Below are 22,984 nucleotides of genomic sequence, written 5' to 3'. Positions count from 1 at the left end.
CACACAGCAGAAATATTTTCTGGCACTTCCTTAGAATGTGTATTAGATCAAATTACAGCTGACTATTTAAAGTGTGTCATTAAATATAAAGTAGTTAGCTATAAATGTAGCAAAGCATTAGTGCTGTAGCTATATGTTTTTAACACCTTTAACGCAAACGTGTTTACGATGCTTTAGTCATTTGACGTTAATTGTCTATACTGTAAACCTATAAATATGAAGCCTATAATAAAAACCCGGCCAGTAAGACAGTCATGTCAGAAGTGAAATTTCATATCCTCCGGTAGGTTTTTTTTTTTTGCTTAGGCTAAATGTCGCGTGGTGGAGAAAGATATAAGAGATAAGAGTGTGTGTGCGTGAGAGAGAGATAAGGACTGGCTGTGGAGTGAGGATTCGTTGTAGGCTATACTTCTTAAGAAAGTAAAGCTCGTATGACCACGAAACACATCACGTTGTATGCTGCACGGCTTTGCTTGAGCTGGCAACACGGATGCTTTTATCCTGATTAAGTAACGGCCGGACAAGCAAACAGCCATACAGCACCTCACAGCCGGCATTGAGCAAGAAGTCAAGGGCAATCTAACGATAAAGGGACAAGACGCCCGGCTGACTGTTTATTTAGAAGTGCTGTCGAGCAGAAAAAATATCTCCTTCCTGGAAAATAGCTCGTGCAGTATCACACAGCACCGCAATGCGAATGTCGAGCCGCTTAAAGCAGCACAACTACCCTTAACATGGGCGAAAATAGAGGAATTGGCCGTCGCACATGGTGAGAAATGTTATCTGTTCCCGTTCTGAGGTAATACACCGCCCTGAAACAGCGCGATAGCTGTTTTCGCAACCATCTAAAAGTATACAGCAGTGCATCTTCATACGAGACAGCACGCGATAATCTAACCGATGAATTATTCACGGCGGAGCGTGAATTATACCGAGGGGTGACGCTCGTTTTCAGAGACCGGCCGGTGCATGACCGTGTCCCACATGACCTACTTTCAAAAGCTTTAATCCAGGAGATGCAGCCGCAGTGAGTGACAAACGAAACCTTCAGCACTGAAAAACAAGCTCACTGTGTGCGCACATGTTTCGTGTGGACCTCAGGTGACATGTCACGGACTTGATCGAGAGGCATCCTCAGCTATTGTTTTTTAAAATGATTCTACCACGCTGATAACATTCATGACTTGAAGTAACGGAAAAAGGGACCCTGGAGACATTGACCTTTACACTCGCAACAGCATCGGATTCTTTATTTCTGCTGAGACCAGCCATTTCAATTCATGCTCTTTGGATTTATATTGAACCTTGGGATTTGCCTTTGCCAACTATATGCACATGAACTTGGTATGCTTCTAAAGGAAGAATCTGTGTGTCTGTGATAACAGTTCTGTAAGCAATACTAGTTATTTAATGACTACCTACAGTATTGTAGTGCTAGCTATATGTCAGAGTCAAAAATGATTCTAAGCTCAGGAGATATTTTTTATTGTTAATTAGTGAATTTATCTTTCTGTCCGATCATGTGGTCATTGCCACTAGTACGTCACACTGAAGTTCCACAGAGAGTGACTGAGAACTTCATTTTGTCTGGTTATCGCTTTCCTAACTACAGCCTACGGCAGTGCCTAGCCTCAGCTTTTTGTCCCACCAATGAGACTGGAAACTTCTGGACACATTTCCTCCCCATATTTGTGTTCGCCTTCCACTTTTTGGAGGTGTTCACGTGGGAAGGAGCGCCAGAACCTGGCAGTCCTTTTTTCTACCCTTTCTGGAACTACTTCCTGGGGGTGTTGTACCTGCTGCTAGCCAGCAGTCTGGCTCATCTTCTCAACTCCATGTCGCTCATCATTCGTGAAATCTGTTTCTTTGTGGACTATGGAACTATCAGTGCGTATACGGTGGGTTCCTCTCTGGCATATTACTACTACATCCATCCTCAAGCAGGAATACCAGAGATTGGATTCAGGGGCCAGAACAGTTCCCAAAAGAAGGGACTGAACACTGATGAAGAGGATTGGAACTCTGCATCTTTTCCCACTCTGTTGCAGCTATTCTTTGAAAGCCTCTACATCCCATCGACCTGTCTGGTTGCTATCATATGCGTCGTCACCTGCTGCAACACCAGACAGCGCTGGCGGAAGTACCGCTATGCCGTCCGCACCCTCGTCTTCCTCCTTCCGTTCTTCATCTCCTCCACTCCTATCTTCTACCGTCTCCTGAGTTCCTCCGCGAACATGTCCTCATCCTCCAATCATCTGTTGTCTACCATGGCTGCCTTTTTTTATCGCCACTGCTTTTGGCTAGTGGTTTCTGCCATCTTTAATATCAGTAAGATTCCAGAACGTTTTTCTCCAGGGAACTTTGATATCTGGGGTCATAGCCATCAGTGGTTCCATTGCTGCACATTCCTCTCGATTTTGGATGAGCTGCAGATGATCAAAGTGGAGATGCGGGCCCTGCTTCTCAACCCAGCGTTGGTACTGTCACCTTTAATGCCACCTAGACTCGCTGGACCAAGTTTCTGGTCCACCTATGGGGTCATGGTAGTCCTGCAAGGGTGCATAGCAAGCATCATAGCCTGGTTTGGCTGGCAGGCATATCAGATCTTCGCACCAGAGCAAAAAAAGCTTAAGGGACATTAGGAGGCACCATGACGTGCTGGTCAGGTTTAAAACTCTGCGCACATTTTGACTTTTTAAACAATGTTGATTTCTGCTGTGCAAGCTGCTGTCATTTCAATCATTTTAAGAGGGTTAGTTCACCCAAAAATGAAATTTCTGCCATTAATCACTCACCATCATGTCGCTCCAAACCTTCCTAAAATCTATCTTCCTTTGTGTTCTAAAGATGAACAGAAGTCTTACGGTTTGGATCGACATGAGGACGAGGAATTAATGACAGAGCTGTCATTTTTCAAACGGAAAAATTGTATCAACTTTCTGACTCATATTGTTCCAAAACTCACATGGCTTTTTTTCTTTTACACACCACAAGAAATGTATGAACTTTCAAACCGCAAATGGGACATAACAGTTGCATGAAAAAAATGTATCCATGTGATTGGTATATTTCAAGTCTTATTCGCTTTGTATGATGAACAGATCAAATTGTAAGCCTGTAAAATCAAAACGCTGATTAGTGATCAGAGTCAGTGGTCCAACATATTTTATAACAAACTAAACATTTTTCAAAATAGCTCTGTTCCGCAGAACACCGAACGGAGTAAATGATGGCAGAACGTCCCTTTTTGGGTGAACCCCTTTAAGTTTGGTAGGACCACAGGTAAAAAAAAAAAGTTCTCAGAACTAAGGCATTATTTGACAAACTGTGATGCTTTTAGCAGGTTTCATTGTAAAGACTTTCGAGGGAGTAGTTGTCGGTTGGTCAAAGTCCTTTCCGCTCTGTAATCAGCTGACTCGGCTACATTTTCTCCCCAGGGACTGTATTGTTGAAATGATTTTTTTGGTTCTCACTCAGGAGGGATTTAAAATAATGAATTATTGAGCTTTTACTAGGACACCTTATATTGTAACAGTCTTGAAATCTGTCTCTGTCTACCTTGCATTTTCTTTCATCCTCCCACTTACGTTTCCTCCCTCTTTTTAACAAACCCTTTAAACAGGAAATGCAGACAAACACAAGTAGCTTCAGCCGAAGTGTTTGAGGCTAAAGGAAATGAGAGGGCTGGGGTTTCATGTTGCTTTGCACCAGTGCAGTGCTAAACCACAAACTTTCACATTACATTTTCACGCTATATAATCAATAATATACCTTAATTAAGATATGTGACAGTGTAAGTAGTAACTAGATTTCCGTTGAAATACTGTTTACTGTAACTATGCATTGCTATTGATTCTCAATGACTTGACATTTGGTTCAAGGCCTTAGCGGAAGGACTGATAGACGAAAAAAATAAGCCATATCATTGTTGAAAAACATATCAGCAAGTACTGTTTTTACTGGAGGCCAGTTTTGAAGACACAAGTTAACTGTAGTCATTGGCTGCACAAAAGTGTCCGTGGTATTGTGGTTAACTAAGTTCAGGTGCAGGTTTAGAAAGTTCTACTAGCAGGCTGTATTCAACTACACAGCCTCGAGTTGTGTCTTTCTACTGGGTGGTTTAAATTTCCTTCAACCAATCAGACACTTTCAGTAAGTGGTGCTCTTTTGAGAGTTAAGTGCTTTTGTGAAAAACTTACACGTAAGTGCAAAACGTACAGGTTATTTAGTCGGAGAGTATGGTGTGTGTTCTAACAATATTTGTGAATTTCTGTGGGGACATGTCTCTGTTGCTGTGAATGACAAATCGAGGTCATTGATGAATCAGATGTTGTGGCTGTTAAAAAGGTGTTGTGTCTTTGTTCTGTCCTCATATTTCAAAGTCAGGTAGGCCGAATAGTTGCAATGTGTGCAAGGACATATTTTAACATTTCCTCAATAGTTTATGCATTTTGTCATTCATTATTAATTAATAACTTTTTTAAAGACTCATACTTCATACTATTTTTATTCTGTGATGAGATAAATAGTTTGTTATATTGCACTTTGTTGCACAAGCGTTGTATTAAAATCTAGACAGAATAGGCAATATGTTTTGCACAAATGACCTAATGTTTCTGCGCTAATCTGTGATCTTGAAAGGGAACCAATGTTTTTCTCATGTTTTAACATATTGAGCATGGCTGTCTACAAATTTGGACCACTGTTTGAAAATGGAAAGTTTCAGCAATTTCGACAGAGCATTGTTGGACCGTCCTCATTGTTTGCCATCATACGGTTCTGACATTTTGCTGTTCTTATGCTACCACTTCACATCTGTAATGAAGTATAGTTATACTCTACAGATCAAATGTACAAAAGACTAGACCTCATCAAATCTATCCGCCATGGAGAAAACACCAAATGCGAATATTTAAAAAGTGTGTGTTTAAAACAGGTTGATTTAGACGTTCTAGAACAGTTTCTCTAGAACAGTTGTAGTTCTCAGGGGAGAAGACATTATATTCTTAGTGCACTGGAAACTATGCTGTCATGTGACTAGTCTGTTTACTTCAGTCGATTATCATAATATATCTTATTTATTAAGATATAGGCTTGAACACGAAACTTGAGGAAACATACCCGTATAGTGTATATTAATATATATGAGTTATTTTCTGTTTCTACTTCAAACTGTATCAAGAGATGAAAACTAGAGATCAATAAATTTAAATGGTAAATCAGCTCTGTAACTGGTATTTTTGATTCTTTCTGGTAGTATTCATTCTTTTATTTCTATAATATACATGGTTTGAGTTAAAGATTAAGCTGAGAAATCCTTTAGAATCTTTCACCACAACATTTCCAGGTTTGGAAGGTGTGAATTTGCATGCATTTGCATTTACGTGTGTGTGTGTGTGTGTGTGTGTGTGTGTGTGTGTGTGTGTGTGTGTGTGTGTGTGTGTGTGTGTGTGTGTGTGTGTGTGTGTGTGTGTGTGTGTGTGTGTGTGTGTGTGTGTGTGTGTGTGTGTCTATCCTGGTGGGTCTTCAACCTGAATGCACACTGACTCATGGAAATTTGTGTCACCATGGGGATCTATTTTTTTTTTTGAAAATGTAAAACAGCAGAAAGTTTTCTGTGACAGGTATGTTTAGGGGTGGGGGAAGAATATACTGTTTTTACAGTATAAAAACCATTACGTCTATGGAGAGTCCCCAAAATAGGGAACCAGTTGTGTGTGTGTGTGTGTGTGAGAGAGAGAGAGAGAGAGACTAATGCTGAGTAACAGGAGCAGCTGGGACTCTTATGTCACAAAAAAAATCCCACCCCCTCACTACCTGTGTCTGTCAGCTGCTATGTACATGCTTTACAAAATGGTACTTATAAACGCATGAATTTATCCAGGATATGCAGCTGTGGCCTCAGACTGTCAGATAGACAATAGTGCGGTGCAGATACCTTGAATGCAAAAGCGAAAGGAACTGAGGAATACACTTTCCATTGCTCTCTGTTTTGGCTCTTTTCCAGCTCACTGCAGAGCAGACAAAAAACAGCACCTCATTGTAGATGCGTCCACTTGATGGAGACATACAGCTGTTTGTTTTCTATTGGCCTGGAACACTTAGTTCAAGGAGGAAATCCTCTGTGGCTTGTTGCACCTTGTTGTCTAAACATACATGTCATGACATGCTTGTTTTAACTGATACTGTAAGTAGCCAGCGGTAGTGTAATAAAAGGACATAGTAACCTTCAAAAGTTTCTTCAGTAAGGTTTTAAAAAAAGAAAAGAGAAATTAATACATTTATTCAGCAATGATGCATCAAAATGATCAAAAGTGACACACTTAACATTTTCTATTTCAAATAAATGCTGCTCTTATGAATTTTCTATTCGTTAAATAATCTGGAGGGGAAAAAGTATAATTTTTTCCACAGAAGTAATTGTTTAGCATTGATAATGATAAGAAATGTTTTTCGAGCAGCAAATCATCATATTAGAATGATTTCTGAAGGATCATTTGATACTGAAGACTGGAGTAATGATGCTAAATATTCAGCTTTGCGTCACAGGAATAAATTAACTTCTAGAATACAGCGATCAGGCATAACATTATGGCCTAATATTATGTTGGTCCCCCTTTTACTGCTAAAACAGCCCTGATCCATCGAGGCATGTACTCCACTAGACACCTGACGTTGTGCTGTGATATCTGCTGCCAAGATGTTAGCAGCAGATCCTTTAAGTCCTGTTAGTTGTGAGGTGGAGCCTCCATGGATCGAACCTGTTGGTTCAGCACATCCAACAAATGCTCGTTTGGATTGAAATCTGGGGAATTTGGAGGCCAGGTAAACATCTCAAACTCGTTGTGCTCAAACCATTCCTGAACCATTTGTTTGGCTTTGTGGCAGGGCACATTATCCTGCTGAAAGAGGCCACAGCCACCAGTGAATACCGTTTCCATGAGAGGGTGTACATGGTCTGCAACAATGCTTAGGTAGGTGGTATGTGTCAAAGTAACATCCACATGGATGAGTTACATTGACCCACGGTTTCTCAGCAGAACATTGCCCAAAGTGCCTCCTGGTGCCATGTGTTCCCCAGGCGATGCACACGCACCCAGCCATCCACGTGATGTAAAAGAAAACGTGATTCATCGGACCAGGCCACCTTCTTCCATTGCTCCATGGTTCAGTTCTGATGCCTTCGGCAGGAGACAGGGGTCAGCATGGGCACCCTGACGGGTCTGCCGCTATGCAGCCCCATACGCAAACACCTTTCTATTAGAACCTGCATTAAATGAATGAGCAAATTAAGCTACAGTAGCTCGTCTGTTTGATTGGCAAGCCTTTACTCCCAACATGCATCAATAATCCTTGGCTGTCCATGACCCTGACGCCGGTTCACCACTCTTCCTTCCTTGGACCACTTTTGATAGATTCTGCAGACCAGGAACTCCCCACAAGAGCTGCAGTTTTGGAGATGCTCTGACCCAATCTTCTAGCCATCACAATTTGGCCCTTGTCAAACTCACTCAAATCGTTACGCTTGCCCATTTTTCCTGCTTCTAACACATCAGTTTCGAGGACAAAATGTTCACTTGCTGCCTAATATATCCCACCCAAAACAGTTGCTGTGATGGAGATAATCAGTGTTATTCACTTCACCTGTTAGTAGTCATAATGTTAAGCCTGATTAAAATCGAAAGTTATTTTAATTCATGGTAAAATTTCTTAATACTAAAGTTTTTACTTTATTTTTATCAAATAAATTAACCCTTGGTTAATACTGACCATACATTTTTGAACGATAGTGTAGATCTGAAAAACATTTATTGTTTAGTATTATTCTACAAATAACTTGTCAAAGATTAATACAAGAAGTAAAAACATAATTCACATATGTTTCATCATTTTTAATTAAAGGAGCACTATTATTTATAATGAATACATTGTGTCATATCAAAATGTTTGCACAACAAAACAGACCTAATAACACATTTTATTGTAATACAAACGCAATGAACTTAAACTGTCACCCTGTACTTTATACCTGAATATGACTGAAAGATTCTGGTATGACACATTACTTACCACAGATTTGTGAATCTTCTGTTCTTTTGGTATTAGAATATGGACTTTACCTCATATATTGTGCCTACAGTTATATAAAAAGCTGCAAAATCCATAATTACAGATTTAGTTGATTCGACTTGACGTTTCCCTGCCTGACTTTGATGTTATGACTAAAATAAACCATTGTGGGATTGTGCTCAGGGTGGTTGTGAGGTCAACAGGTTTTCTTTGCGAGGTTGGCCAGTGCTTTGTCGTGTACTGACTTATGCTGAAGGGCAAAGCTGGATGGGGTCAGAATGCCAAGGCCTTCGTCATTCACTTGGCCCATCAGCACATAATTCACTCCTATGTAGTAAATTCACAATGATTATAAAGGTTAGTGAAATTATCAAAAATATGAACCAATGACATATTCTTAAATGTCGTACATATAATAGAAAATCATGCAAGATTGCTTGTGGTTGAACGTGTGTGTGTGTGTGTGTGTGTGTGTGTGTGTGTGTGTGTTTTCACCTTTACGCAGTGCAGGACACTTCATGCACATAGCTGTCAGCGTGGCAGTCGTGGTGGGTCCTCTTTTTCTGAATTGAAGTCTACCTGCTTTATGAACCTTTATGACGGACACTTCAACTTCAGCACTGCCTTGAGATCCTGGGGTCATTGATGTCACTTTACCAGTCAACACTGAGAGACACAAAGGGAGAAGATTCTTCTTTTTCCAATTGTATGCTTCTGATTCCAATACAAAAGTAATCAACCAAAATGATTTCTTACTGATTAATTATAAATATTTATTATTAAAGTAATGGAACATTAAATATGTCATTAATTAAATGAATTAATAGTTATTGTTATTATAGTTTTGAGTCTTGACAGTTAGTGTATATTTGCTGTAAGCACTAAGGCACTGTGTACACCTTTAAAGGTGTCCTATAACCCTTTTTACAAAATGTAAAATACGTCTGATGTCGCCAGAATGTGTATGTGAAAATTAGCTCAAACCCTACAGATAATTTTTTATAACATGTTAAAATTGCCACTTTTTGGGGGGTGGAAGTACATTTTGTTTGGAAGCATATGGGTAGCAATATTCAATTTGAAATGTAATGTGCAAAATGGCTTTGTATTTAAATGTACATTTTCCATATCAAAATGCTTTAAATAATATTTAAATGAGCTATTTCTTATGATAGTTTTAACATATGTAAGCGTTTTAAAGGGGTGGTCGAATGCGATTTCACTTTTTTTTTTACTTTAGTTAGTGTGTAATGTTGCTGCTTGAGTATAAGCAGCATCTGCAAATTAACAGTGCTGAAAGTTTAATGCAAACTGAGATATTGTCTGTTAAAGTTATGGCAGTTTATTGCCTACAAAAATGGCCGGTTTGAACTACAGCGAGCTTCTTCCCGGGTTGGTGACATCATAAACCCTTGCTGGTCACTGCAGATGTGACTTCTGCCCGTAATGGTAAGGGGCGTGATGTTTCCGGACAACCTGTGCTTGGCACTTCAGCCAATAAAAATACATGAAACAACATATGATCATTTAACCAAACTAAGATCATTGAGTTTTGAGGGATTGGCTTCATAGAAGCAGGAACGAGCGGTTCAAAGGACAGTGGAGACAGCGGTGTGGAATAAAGGTCAAATATATATATATAAAAAATAAATAAATGTAAAAAGTAATAAAAAATATGTCGTTTAAAAAAAGAGGAAGTATTAAGACATATTATACTGCGCCCCATAAATACAACCAAGCCTAGAAAAAACCCAACCCTTTATCATTTAAGTGTCAAAATGATTGGCCTGTTTAGCTGAGGAAACCATGGAATAAACAAAACCCCTGAAAATTGATAAAATAACATATAATGCAGACACTTGAAATGTAATATTATTACATGATAAGTGAATTGCATTTGGTAGATTTTACTTTCAATAAAAGATTTGCATTGGGTTTGTAAAAGGTGTTTTAATGTTTTGCCTGCGATTTGGTTGCATTTACACTGTTCTGACCAGCAGGGGTCGCCAGCGTGTGGCGTTTCGAACGCTTCGAAACAGTGAACCATTTAGCAAGGTTTATTTCTCCCATCACTAGCGGTGAGTGCATGTTAAAAATCAGGCATGGAGAGAGAATTGTGATTATCACGTTTTTCATCTTCAAACTAAGCATGAGTCTTCAGCTGACAAAGTTTTAATCCCATCTGGCTAGCGCTCTCGCCATAATATGTATGTGTTAGGTCAGTAGGCAGAGAGTTTGCTGTCATATGCAGCTGTTCAAATTGGGCGAAAATGGACAAGCTCAAAATGTTTTAGACCCCGTTTACACCTGTATTTAGTGTCGTCCACTTGTGATTCGATCAATCAAAATGCAGCTTAATACCGAGTGTAAACAGGGCCTAAGATTTACGGCATCATTACAGCTGTCTGCACTGAAAGCCTCAAAATGACTGCCTTCCTGTGAGTCAGAAAAGCCCCAGGGGTCCGTGTCTGTGACGGGCAATTAGGGGAGAAAGAAGACAGAAATAGCAGGATGAAAAATATATAAATTAAACAACTCACCAAAATGACTGGGGCAGAAGCGGGTCACTAGAGTGCCTATTCTCTTGCATGGTAGGTTACACAGTCGGTTGCCCTCTGAGGCTTGGAAGAAAAAGATAAAATCATAAACATGTAGTCTAGCACATGCAATGAAAAAATTTGCTTTGCACAAATAAGCATTTGTACCTTTTGTTGTTTTGTTCCCAGGTTTTGAGATGGGATTGGTCTTTGGCTTTGCTGTTGGTTTGACACCAGGCTTTACTTTTGGCTTTGTTGAAGTCCTTGTTGGTTTTGGTTGAGGTCTGATTGCAGGTTTGGGTGTAGGCTTTGTCTTAGGTTTTGCTGTCACTTTTACGGCAGGTTTTGGTGTGACTCTGGCACCAGTTCTGGGGGGAGTAGGCCTGACCGGTTTGATCTTGGGTGCGGGCTTTGACTTCGGCTTAGGAGTTGGTCTGGGTGGTACGGGTTTGGGTAGTCTTGAGGGAGATTTTGGTGTGGGTCTACTAGGCTTAGGTTTAGGTCTTGCTGGTGGAGTAGTGGGTTTAGTAGGTAAAGTGTCGACTCTTGGCCCGTGTAGTGTGTCCAGGCCAGTGGTGGATGAGCGGGAGCCGCGGGGAAAACTGTTGTAGTGAGCCATGAAGCCTGAAGCTGTCACACTCAGATCTGATACAAAGTGCACCAGCAGCTCATTTCCATTGGTCACAACCACACTGAGAGAGATATAAAGAGCATTATTACAGTTATTTCAAATAACAATTACAGAGTGCTGCAGGAATAATTCCTAAAACCCAGAAACAAGTTAGCATTTTTGAACTTCTGGATCCATCAATGTTTTGTTTTTGATTAAATGCCTGAAAAAAATTCTGTGGTAAACACAAGCTCAAGATATTTTCACATTTTAAGCATTTACAAAGCTTAAAAAAAGCCTGCTAACAAGTGGCTAAATGGGACTTAGAGAGGTTGTCGGAGCGTTAAACATCATCACACCAAATATATTTATATAATCAAGAAACTAAAACTTTCTAACATGTAGTTTTTAAATAAAAATTGAAAGAGTTATTGGAAGCTTTGGTGGTGTGACTGTGGTATAGTTTGTTTATAGCATAACGTTAGCTTTTTACTTCCGCCAACTGTATATAGGCTTCAAATAAAACTTTACAATTATCTTGACGAACAAAATGTGTAATAATCATAAACTTTTGATGGTAAAGGAGCTCACTGCAATAATCCAAAAGCTAAATGAAAATCATATTGGCTTTTTGTTAGTGAGGGATTCATGATAATGCTTCCGGGCTGACCTACAAAAAAATATTGTCACCACAAAGGTAGTCTTGTTTTTTTGTGTTTATATGTTTGGTCATCTTGTTTTTAAGATAGCATGTCCCAAAAAAAAGAAAAAAAAAAAGAGTTCAGCCCCATTCATATGACCCCTTTCTATAAGAAACACATCTAAATGGGGTCTGATGAAATCTGAAAAAGGCACAGTTACACAGGGCTTCCCTTAATAACGATTAGCTGACTACTGAGGAAACCAACCAGTTCGTTTTGTTGCTTCGCACAACCCCTCTTAAGTTATGACAGTCTTGGATTTATGCTGACACCTAGTGGTGCAGATGCAGCATCATGCAAAGCAATGGTGTTCGGGTAATGTGCCATTAGCAGTCAACCAAGATTCATTTAATGATTGAAAATCAGCCAGCTCCTTGTAAAATAAAGCAGCTTTTGTTAGACTTCTGATATGAATGCATCTCAGTTGGGTGAACATAATTGTATACATATTTATAAAAACTATTAGGGGTGTACTATTATTTTGATCCTATCAGCAAAGGCTATTTACAGTAACTCTACCCACCATTGTCTGGCTGAACCACACAAAATTACAATGGAAACGAGGCTGATAATGGAGTGGAGAAAAGGGACAAGTCCGCCTTTTCCCTTTCCCATTTATTCCCTATTTTTATAGCACATCACATTAGTGTTTATTTTAGTGCGCATAAAGTGTTTAACTGTTTTCAAATAGGCCTATACTTTAAATTAGATATGGCGATCAGACTGACACATTCAGCTCATATTGTTACCACACTCAAAACTGTAGCTCTGTTCGTTCACAGTGATTAGGGTTGAATGTAGAGAAGGGCTTTAAGGCTCAGTAAGGTCCCAATAAGGCAGCCTTCATTTATGATTTTAATAAATACTGAATATGTTATTATTACATACTGTTTTAAAATGTACTACAGTACACTGAGGTTCAAATAGTAGCTCTGCTACTATTTGGACTAAGTATAAATCTAACGGTTTACAGTGCAATGCATTTTTATTTTTTTTGCAGCTTACAAATATTATTTGCAGTTAAATTGATTTGGGATTTAACCATTTTTCATGTGAACAAAATTACTGAGTGCACCTTTAAAGTTAATATTTAACATTATCAGCACTAAACGATTTCTTGGACCTACCGAAGTTCAAAGGTTATATTTTGAAGCAAATGACTGCGAAGAGAAATAATTTCCTAATTGGGAAGCACATTCTTCCACTATAGCTTCCCTTAGGATGACTGACCTTGCTGAAAACAACAACATCCTTTTCCTGTGTAGATAAATGAGTATGAAAAAATACTCTGTCCTTAGAAGGACGTTTGAAGGACTCATTAAATGTCGTAGTGTATGAATAGAGTTGAATGATATCTGATGCATTGGGTGTGCACTCACTCTGGAACCGTGTCTCCACAGAATTTGCCAATGCGCCGAGAGTCATCAGTCTCTCCCCCGTTGAACAGGGCCACGTAGTCATAACGGCAGTATGTGTCTGATTCCAAGTCCACCTTCTCAAACTTAACCTCAATCACCTGGGCACACACATTTTATGGGGACATTCCATTAACAGATTTGTATTATTCTATCCCCCAACTTTACACATCACAGAAAACTTTAGGCAGTAAAAATTTCAAAAAATGTAAAAAGTCACAGGCCTGCTATGATTTATACGGTAAGCTTCCTTGCAAAATCCGACTTCAGGTTCATTTTATTAAGTGTACTTTAGTGAAGTTCCAGGCTGTGTTTAGACATACAGTCACAAACTTCCCCAAGCCCTCGGGAGAATCGCCATTTTGAAGTGTGTTCAACTTTTCCAACTGAGCCAGGGAAGTTTATTTGGACAGACCCTCTGCCCCTATTTTGACACGGGGAGTGAGTCTACTCAATATGTACACTTCAGGTAGATCCATGGACCACAATGCACCATGATTGTGATGTCACTGCAGATCGCGCTTAATTGACCCCACACATCTTTTGTGATATTGGACTTTTGACATTTAACCGCATAATACTAGCAGTTACCTTAAGCTGACTTATAGTTTATTGTATTATCATTTTCGTTTGTATAATTTTGTATATTTCTTTCCAACTGCCCAAGCAAACATTCAGACCTATAGTTTGGTGCGTAAAACAAAACCATAAGGGGAAAAAAATAATAATAAATCATTGCTGAGTTCAAGTGATCAAGATTAGGGCATTTCATTTAAACACATTTCAAGGGTTCTGTCAGTAGAAGGCAGTCGTGGGTTATTATATACACATATTGCCAAGAACTGCTACTTGTGTATGGTGTAAATAGAAAATACTATTTTCACAGTATGCTATTTCGCTTAGTAAATAGCATCTACAGCTATTTGCACTTAGTGTAAATATCATCTTTCACTATAATCTAGTTGCTACACTTGGTGTAAATAGAATCTAATGTGTATAGTGCAAATAGCTGCTGCCAAAATCGTCCCATAAGGACAAGAATTTCAGATATTGCCATCAATGTGGGGACATTTTGTCCCTTTAACATAGGGTTTACCTTAGTAACACACACATGCATGCTCGCACTCATGTGTTCGCGCACACTCTTTGATATAGTTATATAAGTAAAAAAGCTAATTTTCTTAAACCAGTATAAAGGCCCTTTCATGCACTTTTCATGCCCCTCTCTTGCACTCTCTCTTTCTGTGTCCCACCTTATGCACTTTCTCTGAATGAGGTCTTTCACATACTCCTCCATATACTGTTTGCTGCCATCATGCACACGCACTCAAATTCATCCACATACACACACACACATACTCAAAATCTCATAGCAGCACGTCTCTAGTACACCTTAATATGATTTGTTCGCTGATGACTTAATGGCTGCTAATTATTTGACAGATTGAGAGGAGACAAGACAAGCGAAAAGGAGCTGTGAATTGAACTTTACAGGCTGACCATGTTGGGCTCCACAGATATGTGCCAAGAGCAGCTGATGCCTGCTGGGTAATCAGATTCTGGCCAGTTTGGTGTCTTCACTGAACCCTGAGGCTTCGTCAGTCTGCCACCACAGAACTGATTCTCTGTAGGGAATAGTGGGTGGAAAAAAAACCACACACGCACAGGAATTGGGTTCGAATAATTATACAATTAGGAATTCCACAATTTGGGGATTTTTACCTTTAAAACTAACTAAACTCATCTCACCATCAACATGTGGTTTCCCCCCACTGAAATAAGCCAGGAATCCTCTTCCTCCTGTGCTGGCATCAGACGCCATCTCCAACATCATGGTGTTGGAGGTGGAGATGAGAGCTCCGGGGCGGAATGTCCCACAGAACCGCCCCAGTTTCTGCACCGTGTACGAGTGTCCATTATAGACATCCACATAGTCGTAACGGCAGGTGGGATCCGCCTCTAGATCGAAGATCCTGAACTGGAGCATCACGACATGACCTTCTGGGACCTGATGGAAGAGGAGACATGCTGAAAATGTAATGCCTGGTATTTACTGTGACCGAGACTGAAGGTGATGGACTTACTGTAATGTACCAGGTGCATTTGGAGTTTGGTTTGTAATGAGAGGGGAAACCCTCACTAGCCACAAACCCTGAGTCTGTCACCAAATGACCACCACACAGGAATATGGGCCTGGAGAGCATGGAGGAGGAATAGGAAGATACACAATTTATGCTTAATGCAGTAATGTCTTAAAAAAATTATAATAAACAAGATGAATTTACAACATTAAGTTTGGGATCGGTTTGTGTGTGTGTATTTTTTATGTTTTGGAAAGATGTCTCTTAAGTTCACCAAGGCTGCCTTTATTTAATTAAAAATACAGAGAAAAAAATATATTATGAACTATTATTATAATTTAAAATAATTATTTTCTATTTTAATATACCGTTACTTTAAAATAATATTAATTCATATGATGGCAAAGTAGAATTTTCAAAACCGCTAAATGTTGAAAACAGTTTAATATTCTTGTGGAAACATGATACTTTTTTTCACGATGCTTTGATGAATAAAAAGCTCAAGAGAACAGCATTTATTTGATATAGAAATATTTTGTAACATTATAAATGTCTTTACTGTGCTGAATAAAAGTTTGAATATCTTTTTAAAAATCTGTAAAACTTTACAATAGTAAAGTAGTTTCAGTTTCAGAGCACTTCCACAGCATTTCCCTGTCGAGGGAACTCACGCTGTGTCAGCAATGCTTTGGGAACACCTCTGCGTGATTGCGTCTGAAGCATGTGTCAACTAGTCCAGTGGTGAGATGGCATTATCTTCCGCATGTCAAAACTGTTTGTCTGCATTTACTGTTGTACTGTCCCAATATAGTGAGTTCACTATATTCAAAGATATGACAAACAAACAGACATTCAAGTCATGTGCTTTTTCCTGCCTTTGTTTAATTACAGTTGGGGATAAACACGACATCTGTTATGAGTTTGGGAGCGGATCCTTCTCTGTCAGTCTCTTGCTTGTCCCACCTGAGAAAAGTGTTCAGAACATCATGGAAGCTGCAATCGTGGGGTTTTCTGATGGAGAGCGTTCTCTCTCAGTGATCAGAAGTCTGTGATGTGGCTTCTTCCACCTGGGGAGAGAGCCCGGTTTTTCAGTTATCCAGCTCTGAGGTGGTGGGTGTGTTGAGCATCAAAATGGGGGAAAAGGATTCACCACCTCTTTCTCCACTCTATGAGGCGCTGGTGGAGGTTATCATTCGCGTTCTGTCTGGCTTTTAGTGATCAAGTGCTTTCACCCCTACCACGCTGAACACTATGTAGGCATACCAGGCTGATCTGCTGAGGGACCTGGATGGTAACAAGGGGGTAGGGCCAGAGGTGGTTTGAGAACTGCGTCGGACCACAGATCTGTCTCTCAAGGCCACCAAGGAGCCACCTCAGTATATACGGTGCCCGCACCACTTCATTGCCTTCAGTAGGCAGTGCTGTTTCGTGACTCACAGTAGATCCCGATGAGTCCTGCAGATCATAGAAAAAAGGTTACAGAATTCAGTTTGGTTCTGAGGTTTGCCTTCGGGGGCAAAGCATACCAGTACTGGGTTCTTCTGTTCGGCCTAGCTCTTTCACATCGCATGTTCACCAAATGTGTGGATGCAGCTCTGGCCCCTCTCAGACTACAAGAACTTTGCATTCTGAACTATATAGACAGATAGCAGATGGCAGTTCGGCACTGAGCTGTCATTCTTGCTCACATGGAGAAGCCATCTTCGTATGATCATGGTCACAGTGGTGTATCTGCACCTTCATTTATATATATATATATATATATATATATATATATATATATATATATATATATATATATATATATATATATATACATATATACATATATATACATATATACAGTTCCTTCTAAAAAAAAAAGAAGCATATTGTGATAAAAGTTCATTATTTTCCATAATGTAATGATAAAAAAATCTCAAAAAATTAGCATATCATGAAAAGATTCTCTAAACGAGCTATTAACCTAATCATCTGAATCCACTGATTCACTCTAAACACCTGCAAAAGATTCCTGAGGCTTTAAAAAAAACTCCCAGTCTGGTTCATTACTCAAAACCGCAATCATGGGTAAGACTGCCGACCTGACTGCTGTCCAGAAGGCCATCATTGACACCCTCAAGCGAGAGGGTAAGACACAGCAAGACATTTCTGAACCAATAGGCTGTTCCCAGAGTGCTGTATCAAGGCACCTCAGTGGGAAGTCTGTGGGAAGGAAAAAGTGTGGCAAAAAACACTGCATAACGAAAAGAGGTGACCGGACCCTGAGGAAGATTGTGGAGAAGGACCGATTCCAAAACTTGTAAAGCAGAAGCAGTGGACTGAGTCTGGAGTAGAAACATCCAGAGCCACCGTGCACAGGCGTGTGCAGGAAATGGGCTACAGGTGCCGCATTCCCCAGGTCAAGACACTTTTGGGCTACAGAGAAGCAGCACTGGACTGTTGCTCAGTGGTCCAAAGTACTTTTTTCAGATGAAAGCAAATTTTGCATGTCATTTGGAAATCAAGGTGCCAGAGTCTGGAGGAAGACTGGGTAGAAGGAAATGCCAAAATGCCTGAAGTCCAGTGTCAAGTACCCACAGTCAGTGATGGTTTGGGGTGTCATGTCAGCTGCTGGTGTTGGTCCACTGTGTTTTATCAAGGACAGGGTCAATGCAGCTAGCTATCAGGAGATTTTGGAGCACTTCATGCTTCCATCTGCTGAAAAGCTTTATGGAGATGAAGATTTCGTTTTTCAGCACGACCTGGCATCTGCTCACAGTGCCAAAACCACTGGTAAATGGTTTACTGACCATGGTATTACTGTGCTCAATTGGCCTGCCAACTCTCCTGACCTGAATCCCATAGAGAATCTGTGGGATATTGTGAAGAGAAAGTTGAGAGACGCAAGACCCAACACTCTGGATGAGCTTAAGGCCACTATCAAAGCATTGCCACAGGCTGATTACCTCCATGCCATGCCGCATTGAAACAGTCATTCTGCAAAAGGATTCCCGACCAAGTATTGAACTGAACATAATTATTTGAAGGTTGACTTTTTTTATTAAAAACACTTTTCTTTTATTGGTCGGATGAAATATGCTAATTTTTTTAGATGAGCATTTCATGAGCTGTATGCCAAAATCATCTAGCCTGACAAGCCAGACCCACATCACATTTGGTCTGGAAAACTCATCATTGACAGGGCTCAATCCGAGGGGTGGTATAAACAGTTGTCTTTCAAACTCCCTCTGCACGCGATAGGATACGGTACACCAACCAGAGCAACGAAGGTGAAACAGAGCTTGTTGACAGATTAAACATTCGCCGTATCCGGTCGGCAAAACTCCGAACATATCTTCCCTTTTTTAGAATGACTTCAGTGCCGTTCATTGTTCTTTTCTCAGAGAAAAGCTTAACTCCAAGTCTTCCAGAGTCGCGGTCAAAGCTGATTCGAAAGACCGCCGTTCGCCAGTTTCTGTGTTTACTAGAAGAACGCAAACGCAACTCGGCCGTCATTATGGCCCCGCCCACCGACTCTATACACGATGTGATTGGCCTGGCAAGAGTTAGGGGAATACAGCTCAGAAGAGAGTTGCTAGACGACACTCGCAGGCAGATTAGATTTGCTGCCGCTAGGGTGCGTCTAGATTTCTAGGCTAAAAATCATCAGTATTAAAACAATAAAAGACCTGAAATATTTCAGTTGGAGTGCAATGAATCTAACATATATAAAAGTTTCATTTTTATCATTACATTATGGAAAATAATGAACTTTATCACAATATGCTAATTTTTTGAGAATGCCCAGGGTCCTGTCTTAGGAGCTCAGTGTCATCGAGTTACTCTCATGACGGATGCCTCTCTCACAGGCTGGGGAGCGGAAATGGAAGGCTTCTCTGCTTAGGGTCTGCAGAGGAGTTATCATCTTTCATAACACATAAACTGCCTGGAGATGATATGGGTCTTCATGGCTTTAAAGCACTTCCTCCCAGATCTAAGAGGCCATCATGTGATTGTCCGCACAGACAATACATCGGTGGTCTCTTGCATAAAACACCAGGGGGCTCTGCATTCGCGTCCTCTCTGCAAACTGCTGCATCAGATTCTCCTGTTATCCCTGGGGAAGATGTTCTCCCTAAGGACGGTGTACATCCCAGGGTACCAAAATATAGGAGCAGATGTCCTGTCAAGACGGGCTGAGGACCGGGGAATGAAGACTTCACCCTGAGGTGGTAGAGCATATATGGGAGGTTTGCGGCCAAGTGTATCTGTTTGAATTTCAGGATACGACGCATTGTCCACTTGGGTTCTCCCTCGTTATGGCCTTATCGGTATGTCCCACGTGCCTTGAGTTTGCACAAGGGATGGTCAAGGCAATCCTTTATTCTAAGCTGGGCTATATCCCTAAGGTGATGAACAATGTACCACAGCCTATTGTGTTGCAAGCCTTCTTCCCTCCTTCCTTTTGAGATCAGGACCAGGAAAAACTGAATATTTTGCATCCACTAAGAGAGCTGAATGCTTATGTCCACAGAGCTGCCCTGTGAAGGAAAATCGATCAACTGCTTGTCTGCTTTGGATCACATAAGAAGGGTCTCCCAGTGTCTGAACAGACAGTCAGCAAGTGGATAGTCTCTGGTCAGTCATCACTTTTGTCAGTCAGAGATCATTCTACTAGGACTAAGGCGGCCTCCAAGGCCTTAGTATCGGGTGTTTCCCTTAAAGGGATACCCCACTGCGTTTTCATATTAAATTGTGTTATTCCCTTAAAGGGTTACTTCAGCGATTAGCATATGGCTTTGTATCAGTAGAAACCCTGGAGTATATTCGAATGATTGTACTGAAAACACGCCAGACTGAACATGCGCTGTGAATCTATGCCACGAGCGCGGTCACATTTACCTTTGCTCTTATCACGACTCATCCATGACTGTCAATGTAATCTGACTCCTGCAGCGTTTGTGCTGTGTGACACTCCCTCAGCGGCTAAATCACATTATATTGAACAGACACGTTCAGTTTTTAATTGTAGTGTCTGTTCTCTAACTCAACTGATTTTATGAAAATGAACGCGGTCTGTCGCAATGGGAAAGTGAAAGTGATTCAGTAATCTAGTAGCGGTGGCTTTGGGAGTGGCCTCGTAGGGCAGTGAAGCATTCTGGGATTTGTTGTCTTCCATCCCCATGAGACAAAAATAAATTTCTGTCTTTTCTCAGTCTAGAAAGCACCAAATTAAAAAAATAATTTCACATTTCTACTACATTAATGATCCAGTTTAAATACAGATTAATCTTCCCAGCGCTGAAGTACATACCTCTCTCGTCTCAGTGCATGTACTTAATCTCTCTGACGCGCAGTGATTTTCTGATAGCATTTAGTTTAGCCCACTAATCCCAGTTCATTCACTATTGTACCAAACAGAGGTAAAGTTAGAAGCGACCAAACACCTCCATGTTTTCCAAAGTGTCATTGACGCAGTGTCTTCATTCCGTTCTAAGGGATCCAGGGTTACAGTTGTAACCTGAGATGTTATTAATCTTTGTTAATGTTAATTTGATCAAATTATTAAAATCAAAAGTTGTATTTGTTAACATTAGTTAATACAATGTGAAGTAACATGAACAATGAACAGCTGTATTTATATTAACTAGCATTAACAAAGATTTACAAATACAGTATCAAATGTATAGAGCATTGTTATTTCATGTTAGATAATACATATAATGTTAACAAATGAAACCATATTGATCTAACTGATCACAACATTTGAAATAGTATGCAAATTATGCAAATAAACTGACTGTAAATCTCATATCAGTTTTGTTACATTTCATTTCACTGATTTTGAACAAAAATTTGTAAACAAATAAACCATCTTTAACCAGTACCATGCAGCCACAAACATCACTGCTTATTAAAATCCTTATTTGGTTTGTGGTTCTTTCTTCAGTGGGTTATTTTTGGATCCTGTTCCTACATTTATAGTGTATGCCTCTTTGTGCAATATCGTAATATGGCTGGTTCTGTCATATTAGAAGGAAATACATAGAAACCACAGCCAAATGAACAGCTACACTCAAATGTGAAGGTACAGAGCGGGCCGATGAGCTTCTCACACATCTTTTTATTTTTATTTTATTACATTTTTAAATACATTGAATTCAGTCAGTCTATCAACAAGTCTATCAGTTTACATATATCATGCACGCACACACACACGTTGGGTTTTCATGCTTTATAGGGAATTTCCATAGACATAATGATTTTTATACCGTACAAACAGTATTCTATCCCCTAACCTTACTCATCACAGAAAACTTTATGCACTTTTACATAAAAAAGAAAAAAACCACTCAGTATTCATAAGCTGTTTTCCTCATGGGGATCAAAAAATGTCTCCGCAAGGACAAGAATTTTGGACACTGCCATCTTTGTCGGGACATTTTGTACCCATAATGTAGGGTTTACCAGGAACGCACACACAGAGAAATAAAAACACATCATAACGCAAGACTATTTTCAGAGTCAGGAATGGTATGACTGCTGAACTACTCAGAAAACATATAAAGTTGGCCATATGAATAAACTGTGCATATTTAGAAAGCATTTAGATGCGTGTCGCACAAGAGCAGCTCTTTTGGCACTGATCATAAGCCATCCCTTAACTAAACAGGTGTTGCTTTTATTGGCTGCTTACAAAATAATGCATGAATTAATTGATTATTAAGAAAAAAATGTGGTGGTTTTTGGTGCTTAAACATGGTGTTGTTTAGCTCAGGCTGTACACAGTAATAAAGACTCAATACAACAAGGGCTTTTTTGTTATACTTTAAAACAACCCTGTGGTTGAAAGTGCTCGTGTTCAGATTTCTTGTTGTGTTATATACGATAATTTGATAGCTGTGTAAGTGTGATGGTGCCACTAAAAAACCCTACCAGTTCTGCATTCCCTTATTAGGGTTACCAAGCACACACTCTAATAACTAAACTAATATTTAAACAATAATATTCATAATGAATAAACCTTACTTTAACAAGCATCTTGATGCAAAATCATGCCTTTAAATTGTGTATAACTACATCAAAGACTGAAAATGGCATAGACTACAAAATGCATTCTCTGAAGAATCTAATGTTTCTTATACTGCTTGTCTGAGGTCACCTAAGAAAAGAAAAATACAATAATTAAAACTGACCAACACTTTTCAGGACATTAAGTGCTTCCTGTCTAATTGAGGGTTGCAGAGTAACATTGCAACCAATGTTTCCTGAAACTGTGTTTATGTGTTTTACATCCAGATCCAGTCCTGCTGCTTTAGATGCTTGCAAAATTCAATACGCAAATGTGCTAATACAAGTACAGAACCACACAAATATTCACCCACTTACCTTGAAAAGTTGGTCTGACTTTGTCCATGCACCCATCCTAAGCCCAAAAACAGAAGCCCCAAATGCCACATGCGCACATCACCCCACATCCTTCTTCTCAAAGAGGCACAGAGAACGAGTCAGTGAGGGAACGGAGGAGAGGGGCGAGTTTAAGGGTGTGGAGAACGACGGGAGGAGGATTGAAAGAGGGATTCAAAAG

At 39.9% G+C, this 22,984-nt stretch overlaps 2 protein-coding genes across 2 annotated transcripts; one reads left to right on the top strand and one right to left on the bottom strand.

The window, feature by feature from the left end:
- The first annotated feature begins 304 nt into the window (after positions 1-304).
- On the top strand, positions 305-5,222 carry paqr9 (progestin and adipoQ receptor family member 9). The gene has a single exon (XM_067437364.1). It carries the CDS (start codon positions 1,521-1,523, stop codon positions 2,640-2,642), a length of 1,122 nt encoding a protein of 373 aa, XP_067293465.1. The 5' UTR covers positions 305-1,520; the 3' UTR covers positions 2,643-5,222.
- Positions 5,223-7,792: 2,570 nt separating this feature from the next.
- Positions 7,793-22,934, bottom strand: pcolceb (procollagen C-endopeptidase enhancer b). Its single transcript, XM_067437356.1, has 9 exons — positions 22,786-22,934; positions 15,418-15,526; positions 15,083-15,341; positions 14,834-14,958; positions 13,298-13,434; positions 10,776-11,299; positions 10,611-10,691; positions 8,566-8,736; positions 7,793-8,397 (listed from the first exon to the last, which is right to left on the bottom strand). The coding sequence occupies exons 1-9, from the start codon at positions 22,872-22,874 to the stop codon at positions 8,267-8,269; spliced, it is 1,626 nt and encodes a 541-aa protein (XP_067293457.1). The 5' UTR covers positions 22,875-22,934; the 3' UTR covers positions 7,793-8,266.
- Between the last annotated feature and the right edge of the window lie 50 nt (positions 22,935-22,984).

This window comes from Pseudorasbora parva, chromosome 1, assembly GCF_024679245.1.
Source record: "Pseudorasbora parva isolate DD20220531a chromosome 1, ASM2467924v1, whole genome shotgun sequence".
NCBI lineage: Eukaryota > Metazoa > Chordata > Actinopteri > Cypriniformes > Gobionidae > Pseudorasbora > Pseudorasbora parva.
The sequence above is the reverse complement of the archived record's forward strand: the minus strand, read 5'-3'. Positions and strand labels throughout refer to the sequence as shown.